This window comes from Gymnoscopelus microlampas (assembly GCF_963454915.1).
Source record: "Gymnoscopelus microlampas genome assembly, chromosome: 6".
In the NCBI taxonomy this organism is placed as follows: Eukaryota; Metazoa; Chordata; class Actinopteri; order Myctophiformes; family Myctophidae; genus Gymnoscopelus; species Gymnoscopelus microlampas.
Window position 1 is genome coordinate 58,904,477 of NC_139943.1, and position 9,715 is coordinate 58,914,191.

The following is a 9,715-nucleotide window of genomic DNA, read 5'->3' on the forward strand; positions in this document are numbered from 1 at the left end:
AGTTTTGGATTGAGTTGTCAGGTAGAATTCCCAGAGCTTAGAGCAAAAGCAATTAATTGTTTTTGTTTGTTTACTTTTTGCAACCACTTATCTCTGTGAGAGTGATTTTCCATTGACTGAAGGAGTACAGGGCAAGGATGGAGACAGAAAATGATACGAGACTCTGTCCCTGTCCACCACAATGTAGCCAAAATAGCCAAGAATAGACAGACTCTGTGCAACACAACTCAGGAAAAAACCTAATCCCAGCCCGTGTCCCCAACCCACAAGTGTTTCTTTGATCTTCTGCAACCACCTATCTGTGTGGGAGTGTTCTTTACCTGAAGAATAAGAACAGGGCGAGTTTGGAGTCAGAAAATGATACGAGACTCTGTCCCTGTCAACCACCATATAGCCAAGAAGTGACAGACTACTCTCTGCAACGGAGCTCCCGAAAAAACCTACTCCTAGTCCCTTTCCTGTACAGCAGTGGCCCCCCGGTTGGTTGTTAGTCAGGACACTGGTCCCTGGTTCACTGTCAGTTGAAATCCAGTTGATATCTGTGATGTTAGTATCTCTGAACTGGGACAGCTGGTCTGTGATTGGAACATCACTACAGACATCGTTGAGGATAAGCTCAGTGTACACTCTGGAAACCAGCTTCCCAAACTCCTTGTCGAAGTCGGTTTCCTCCGAAACGTTTTTCACGGCGCAGTCATGATGAGGCGCATCCTCACAGTTCACTTTACCCTTGGGCAATCCCCTACCCTGAACCAGCAACACTTTCTCTAGAGCTTTGTGTAGGATATCTGTGACGTTAGCGTCTTTGATACTGTCAGTATTGGATAGTGAATTAATGTTATCAAACTGCCTTTCTGTCTGAGCAGGAGACAGCAGGGCAGGCTCAGAGCATTCCATGTCGAGCAAGGGCTTATCCGAAGGTTTGCACGGAACACTGCCATTGATAAGAAACTCTACTGGTGGCAACTCTATGGACTTGCCCTTTTTCAGCTTGGCTATCCATTGTCGGAGCGGCTTCATAAACGGAATGGTAATTAAGAACATGTTAGGAGTCAATCCAAGCTTAGATTTGGGAGTCATGTCGTTCCGGTGACACGGCAGCTGATGGATGGGGAACCACTCAATGTTCCGGATCTCCTTCCTGGTTCTGGGGTGGAACTTGGTCTCCATGGAGACTCCAGGTATTATATATAACCGGGCCAGCTGGTCCGTGATTGGATCTCTGAAGACGTCTCTAAACACGTCACTGAGGATAAGCTCTATGTACATGTCTTCACATATACAATCTTTGATGTCGAAGCCAGTTTCCTCATAAACTTCTCGCACGGCGCAGTTGCGAGGCTCCTCGCCATCGTTGACTTTACCCTTGGGGAACCCCCACCCTGTCTTTGCAAAGTAACCCTGAACCAGCAGCACATGTTCCAGAGCTTCGTCTAGGATGATGGCGCCGTAGGTGGGGATGCCCATCTTGTAAAGCTTCCACTGCTCAAGGACCTGGTGGATGTCTTCCCCGCGAGGGAGCAGAAAGGGACAGTGGTGGAAGACAGCCCTGGTGAAGTCCCTCATTCCACACTGAGGTAATCCGTGCTGCTGCTGCAGGAAGTCCAGGTAGAACCAGTGGGCCAGTTCAATCTGGAAACAGAGCCGGACGGCGTTGTCTCTCTCCTCGTCAGGGATGTGGAGGAGGAAGCGGCTGCACAGGTCATCCAGAACCGAGGAAGGAATGTCAGCGCGTTTGCTTTCCATGAGGTGAATGGGTTTGTAGAACATCAGCAGAACAAAAACAAAGCTAGCAGCTGACACAGGGGCTGAATGTATGGACTGATCACTGCGGAGCCGGTCTATCAAACTTTAAGTTGAGCAGTATGTCATCAGCCAAGACCAAATATGGTGTCAGCCCTGGCTAGGAGCACGTTTTCATCTTGGCCAAATACAGTGATGACTGACATCTTAGTTCTGACATCGTACATGACTGACATCATGAGCTGGCCAAGTAGTATGATGAACAGGCACTCTGTGGTTCATGCCCAAATAAGGAGATGAGATGACTGATATCTACATTCCAGTCTTGGTAGTCTTGGTCTTGGTATTATGCCCTAATATGCAGATGATTGACATCATAGTACTGATGACATCATGACTGACATTATGGACGCCATTATTTATTTTATTTATTTTATTTATTTTATTTATTTTATTTATTTTATTTATTTTATTTATTTTATTTATTTTATTTATTTTATTTATTTTATTTATTTGGCTGCCAGCACCTGTCCTGTCTGCCATGCGTTATTTGATTGTATAATGATAACATTACAGTGAAACTTTCATTGTCAAAAGCAATAGAAATAGGTTTTCCCAAATTGATTGCATCACATTTTTTTCCGTGTGTCGCAAGCTGCGTTCATGATTTGCGGCATTTTGTTCAAAACGGACCAATCCTTCAAACTTTGGAAGCCAAAACCTTAGCCAATCAGGATGGAATGTGGAAAATCGGACAGATCCGTGTTGATCACATGACTAAAGAGATACTGTGTAATATCAGTAATATCAAAAAATGAGTTTTGCACAAATCGGCCTCCTGGTGGCGCTATAACAGGCCCATGTAAAAAATTGGGGCAGAGGTTCTGAATTGGCATCCAGGGAGTGTGTGTGCACAGTTTCGCAGTGACCGGGCCAACGGTGCCGGAGATTAGCTGTTCACAGACAGATGGACAGATGGACAGATGGACACACGGACGGACGGACGGACGGACGGACGGACGGACGGACGGACAGGGGGTAAAATATACTCTCTCGCCATGCCTTTCAGCCTGGCGGAGACAACAAACGGGATATGCACATAAACGTGTCTGGGGTATAATTGAATTTCTAATGATTATTGTGTTTTTAAAAATCACATTTCTAAGTCCTCCCACCAAATTACCTTTCTATTACCCAGTTTGTAGAACAGATAACAAACTCTCCTATTATGAAGGAAAGCCATATAAATTGATACAATTTATAGAAAATAATAATAACTAGAAAAAGTGCTCCTCGGAGCACAGGTCAGGTAGGTTATTGTGGGCCAGCAATGTTCAGAGTTCGCCAATCAGGATGAAATAAAAAAAATCGGACGGAACCATCTTGATCACTTGATCTCACTATCGAGATAATGTGTACCGATTTGCATGATGTTTGGACAACATTTGTAGGAGTAATATAAAAAAAAAGTGTTGTAAAAGGGTGGCATTTGTTCTTGAACGTAGTGCGAATGCGTGTGCAAAGTTCCACCGCAATCGAACTCTGCGTTCATGATTTGCGGCATTTTGTTCAAAACGGGCTACTCCTGGCAACTTTATATGTCAATGTTAGCCAATCAGGATGGAATCTGAAAAATCAAACAGATCCATCCTGATCACATGACCGCGTTTGTGTGAAATTTGGATAAAATTTGAAGGCTTAAAATAAAATAAAAAGTTTTAAAGTCGGCCTCCTGGTGGTGCTATAAAAGGCAAATGTGAAAAATGCAGGGCAGATGTTTTTCCTTGTCCTCTAGTAGACAGGGCAAAAGCTATAACAACCTGATTAACGGGTGTATCAAACTTCTCTCAGTTGATCCTAATATTATTTTTCACATATAATCTAATTCTTTTTTTGTATTGCGCATAGTTAATGAGACAATTTGAATATTTGATAAAACTAGCAGAAATAACGAGTATAGGTCATCCAACTTGTGTTTTGGTGATGGGTTTCTGCTAAAATAATGAACATGTTATCTCATTCAGGTGTAAGGACCCTTACAGTGTAACCATTGGGTATGTTTATGGTAACTAATTAGCATATATTATGCATATGTATGACACAAAGCAAACGCATGGTCATTTTCTGTTCAGTGTTATTCCAAGTACTTATATTTTACAAATATTATTCCTGTACATCTGACCACTACTGAAGCAGTAAATGTCCCAATAAACTGCTCTTTGTTCATGTAATAAGCTATTTATGGCCATACAAATAGGTTCTATTTATCAATTATTATGATTCTAGAGTAGACCATATTTCTGGAAAACAATGGTCACATACCAAACTTTTCACAGTTGATCCCAAGGTAACTTGTCCTGTGGAATCTATTTCTGCTTAGGACATTTTTGGATTGTGCATAATATGTAGAGGTGTAACGATATAGTAACTGCATCGAAAAATCGTTTTGAATTTTCAACGATCTACTATATCGATATGCAAACAGAAAAATATCGTATCGTTTGACTTTGTATCGTAACGAATCGTTTTGCAATGCAAATAATCGTATCGAATCGTTTTGCAATGCAAATAATCAATTTTATCAATTACTTTTAAGTACTTTTAAGAAGAAAAAAAAGAAAGAGGGGTTTATATCCAGTATCCAGGTATTTATTTTTCACACAGAATTTTTGGGTAAACAAATAGTTACTATATCGATTTTAAATCATTGAATCGAATCGTATCGTTCTAAATTAACCTGTCCTGTATCGTTCATCTATCGTATCGATTAAATCACTGAATCAAAACGTATCGTATCGTTCTATATTAACCTATATCGTTCATGTATCGTATCGACAACCAAGTATCGAGATACATATCGAATCATTGTTAAAACGTATCGTTACACCCCTAATAATATGTAATTAGATCATTTGTATATTTGAGCAAATTAGTGGAAATAAGCATAATAAGGGTGTAGGTAAACCAATATAAGTGGTATTTAGGGCACAACATATTCAAATTGTTATCATATTGACATGTTTAAATATAGTTTAAAAAACATTATGAGATATTGCAGATTTTGTATGCAATTTTTATTTTTATTTTTATTTATTGTTAAAATACGAGTTATTTTTCGAGTTATTTTTCATAAGAATATCATAGCAAAGCAAATTATTTTACTAAATTGGCCTAAATAGTGTAGCGTCCAAGAGTGTGCACTGGGTAAGGGGGGGGGCATGCCATAATGCTGTACATTCTGTAAAACTAAGACATATCAAGATAGAACGAACATGTCAAATACGGTTGTGTTACTACTATGGTTAACCAGTCTGAAGAGTGTTTGTATGGAATACATTGCTGCTGCCAGCCATTGTCCTATGGTGTGGCATCTTGCTTAAGACATTGTTTCCAGATATTTGCTTGCATGTCAAACCTCTTCAAATGTTCCTGCTCTCTGTATTTAAACCACGTCACGCCTTTATCTCCATGTCAGTTCCTATTTGTTTGTCTGTGTACCATGTCCACATTTGCTGTACCCAGTTGTGTGTGCCTGCCTGTATCAGTGTACACCACCAGATGAATCGGTGACCATTGGCTACAAACAAATATAAGTGGTCTGTTCAACAGATCATTTCATAACCGTAGAAACAAATCAATGACACATACTATTTTAAGAGTTTAGAGCATCCTAATCACAAACGTGTTGTGGAGAAGTGGATGGCTCTGAGCGTATTAATTACATGTTGACAGTTGATTGCTAAACAATGACACTACGGTTCTTTAATTTATTTGAACATGTTCAAATGTTAATAGGCAGCCATGCAACCATAAACAAACTAAACAAAATGCATGCAACCCTTAACCCTTCTATGCCCAGGGGTGATTTTATGTGTTTGCTCTGATTCCATTCACTTATCCCTCATTGATTACACCTGTCACATATGCACCTGTCCTCTACAGCCCTCATTAACCTCTACAGCAGTGATTCTCAACTGGGGGTCCGTGGACCCCTAGTGGTCCTTGATGTAATTACAGGATTTACTTGGAAAAGTTTTGAAAATTAGTTGAAATAATATACTGATACATGATTATTTCGTTAGTGTATCAAAATACATGAAGAACATGTGGCCATCAAAATGTGAAAATAATTTAAAACATTCTATTTTAAAATGAATATGTACGCCTATGTCATAAAGCTTGTTTTGCAGGAATAAACATGACAATGTGTAAATATGATATTAAACATAATACTTAATCTGAAGCATAATTGATGTAGGTATGACATGACAAAAACATGACAATTTGTGTATATATGATTTGAAATGAAAGTATGTCAAAGCTTTGAACATACACAATTTGAGTAAACATGATATGAGACATAATTTTAGCATGTTCTTCTATCTGCATACATTGTGTGGGGGATAGACGTATCCCCCACACAATGGGGGAATGAAGTGGGGGAATGAAGATTGTTCAAAGTATGCTAGGGGTACATAGCTCAAAAAAGGTTGAGAAGCACTGCTCTATAGTGTATGATTTTGCCTGATGGTTAACTATTTCAAAATGTTCTTACAACAAGACGGTCAAGAAAGGTAACCCTAAGAACATTTTTCAATAGGCTACATTGTAGGCCTACTCTTTGTAAATATTATGACAATATACTTGAATCATCACGTGAGCACACAAAGAAAATATGTTATATGTATGTTATATATATATATATATCTGTCATGATTAAACTAATTAATTTGATACCTTTAACTAGAAAAAGTGCTCCTCGGAGCACAGGTCTCCGCCAGGTCAGGTAGGTTATTGTGGCCTCCTGGTGGCGCTATAATAGGCCAATGTGAAAATGGTGGCATTTCTTCTTAGGCCTTTCAATGGGACACTGCATTCATGATTTGAGGCATTTTGTTCCAAAAATGTGTTTTGCTAAATTAGACCTGCTGGTGGCACTATAAAGGCCAATGTGAATGTGAAAAGGGGGGCATTTCTTCCTCGGCCTAGTGGGAATCTGCATGCAAACTTTCACGGAAATTGCACACTGCATTCATGTTTTGAGGCATTTTGTTTAAAACTGACCAATCCTGCAAACTTTGGAAGCCACTGTAAGCCAAATAGGATGGAATATGAAATATCGGACAGATCCATCAGAATCACATGACTATGGAGATGCAGTGTACCAATTTGCGTGTTTTTTGGACAGAATCTGAAGGAATAATTCCCAAAAATGTATTTTACATAAGTCGGCCTCCTGGTGGCGCTGTAAAAAGCAGATGTGAAAAATGCCTCTAGGGAGTGTGCGTGCATAGTTTCACGCAGATCGGTGCAGTTATAGTTAAAAATGCAAATCGGCCAGTTATAGCGCCACCATGAGGCTGATTTGAAAATGTTCAAGTGGCATTTCTTCCTCGGCCTAGTGGGAATGTGCGTGTGCAATTTTATGGAAATGGCAAGCTGCGTTCATGATTGGAGGCAGTTTGTTCAAAACGGACCAATCCTGCAAACTTTGGAAGCCAACCTTAGCCAATGAGGATGCAATATGGGAAATTGGACAGATCCGGGTTGATCACATGACTATAGAGATACTGTGTACCGATTTGCATAACGTTTGGTTAAAAGCTGTAGGTGTAATGGGAAAAAATGGGTTTTGCACAAATCGGCCTCCTGGTGGCGCTATAACAGGCCCATGTGAAAAATGTGGGACAGAGGTTCTGAATTGGCATCCAGGGAGTGGGTGTGCACAGTTTCGCAGCGACCGGGCCAACGGTGCCGGAGATTAGCTGGTAACACACAGACAGGACACACACACACACACACACACACACGGACGGACGGACGGACGGACGGACGGACGGACGGACGGACGGACGGACGGACGGACGGACGGAGGGTAAAACATACTCTCTCGCCATGCCTTTCGGCCTGGTGGAGACAATTAGAGAGAAGCACAGAATGCTGACATTTGTCAAATGTAGACTATAGACCCTGAATTTGTGAAGCCAAATGTAGGCATTTGTTTTGACAATATAGGATGGCCTGTTAATTATGGTGTAGTTATATAATTGGTTTGTGTATTATTAGTAGGCCTAAATCATAATGGTATTATTACTGTGACAATAATTTGTCATTTTTGGTTGCCTTAGAAGAATAGGATAAATTAATAAAGGTTGAATTAATTAAAACAGGTCAAGAATAATGCCAAACAGTGTACCCTGGACAGGAGGTATTCCATGTGTTCATTCTGTAAGCACTGTGTATCATTTATTTGTATCCAGATGTATTTGATCATTGTCTCCGCCAGGCCGTAAGGCATGGCGAGAGAGTATGTTTTACCCGTGTGTCCGTGTGTCCGTGTGTCCGTGTGTTACCACCAAATCTCCGGCACCGTTGGCCCGGTCGCTGCGAAACTGTGCACACACACTCCCTGGATGCCAATTCAGAACCTCTGCCTCAAATTTTTCACATGGGCCTGTTATAGCGCCACCAGGAGGCCGATTTGTGCAAAACCCATTTTTTCCACATTATTCCTACAGTTTTTAACCAAACGTCATGCAAATCGGTACACAGTATCTCTATAGTCATGTGATCAACCCTGATCTGTCCGATTTCCCATATTCCATCCTTATTGGTTAAGGTTGCCATCCAAAGTTTGCAGGATTGGTCCGTTTTGAACAAACTGCCTCAAACCATGAACGCAGCGTGCGATTTCCGTGAAATTTCACACGCACATTCCCACTAGGCCGAGGAAGAAATGCCACCCTTTTCACATTGGCCTGTTATAGCGCCACCAGCAGGTCTAATTTAGCAAAACACATTTTTGGAACAAAATGCTTCAAATCATGAATGCAGTGTCCGATTGCCGTGAACGACCTAAGAATAAATGGCACCCTTTTCACATTGGCCTATTATAGCGCCACCAGGAGGCCACAATAACGTATCTGACCTGGCGGAGACCTGTGCTCCGAGGAGCACTTTATTTCATTGTGAGTTTGATTGATTGATTGATTGATTGATGTACTTTATTTAGTAAGACATGAAAACAACAGTACATGGAAGTACAAATTCACAATACAAGGTCTACTAAACTGGAAGACTCATTAAGCACTGAGCTTGTTGTCTCCGCCAGGCCGAAAGGCATGGCGAGAGAGTATGTTTTCCACCCCGTCCGTCCGTCCGTGTGTCCGTGTGTCCGTGTGTCCGTCCGTCCTGTCTGTGTGTTACCAGCTAATCTCTGGCACCGTTGGCCCGTTCGCTCCCAAACTGTGCACACACACTCCCTGGATGCCAATTCAGAACCTCTGCCCCACTTGTTTCACATGGGCCTGTTATAGCGCCACCAGGAGGCCGATTAGTGCAAAACCCATTTTTTTACATTACTCCTACAGATTTTATCCAAACGTCATGCAAATCGGTACACAGTATCTCTATAGTCATGTGATCAACACGGATCTGTCCGATTTCCCATATTCCATCCTCATTGCCTATGGTTGGCTTCCAAAGTTTGCAGGATTGGTCCGTTTTGAACAAAAAGCCTCAAACTATGCACGCAGCTTGCGATTTCCGTGGAATTTCACACGCACATTCCCACTAGGCCGAGGAAGAAATGCCACCCTTTTCACATTGGCCTGTTATAGCGCCACCAGCAGGTCTAATTTAGCAAAACACATTTTTGGAACAAAATGCCTCAAATCATGAATGCAGTGTCCGATTGCCTTGCAAGACCTAAGAATAAATGGCACCATTTTCACATATGCCTATTATAGCGCCACCAGAAGGCCAGAATAACGTACCTGACCTGGCGGAGACCTGTGCTCCGAGGAGCACTTTTTCTAGTTTAAGATGAGATCCCCATGCACACAAATCATGATGACATAGAGACAGACAGATATACACACTACTATACAGAACGTCATGCAATCAGCTTACAGGTTACTGGTATGAAGAGTGAAAAATATGTACAAGAGAAGAAAGAAAACAGGGAGGGGGG

At 41.3% G+C, this 9,715-nt stretch overlaps 1 protein-coding gene across 1 annotated transcript; it reads right to left on the reverse strand.

Moving 5' to 3' along the window:
• Positions 1-239: 239 nt before the first annotated feature.
• On the reverse strand, positions 240-1,746 carry LOC311047084 (m7GpppN-mRNA hydrolase-like; the record flags this gene model as incomplete). Its single annotated transcript, XM_084059669.1, has 2 exons — positions 240-320; positions 445-1,746. The coding sequence occupies 2 exons, from the start codon at positions 1,744-1,746 to the stop codon at positions 240-242; spliced, it is 1,383 nt and encodes a 460-aa protein (XP_083915795.1).
• Positions 1,747-9,715: the final 7,969 nt, after the last annotated feature.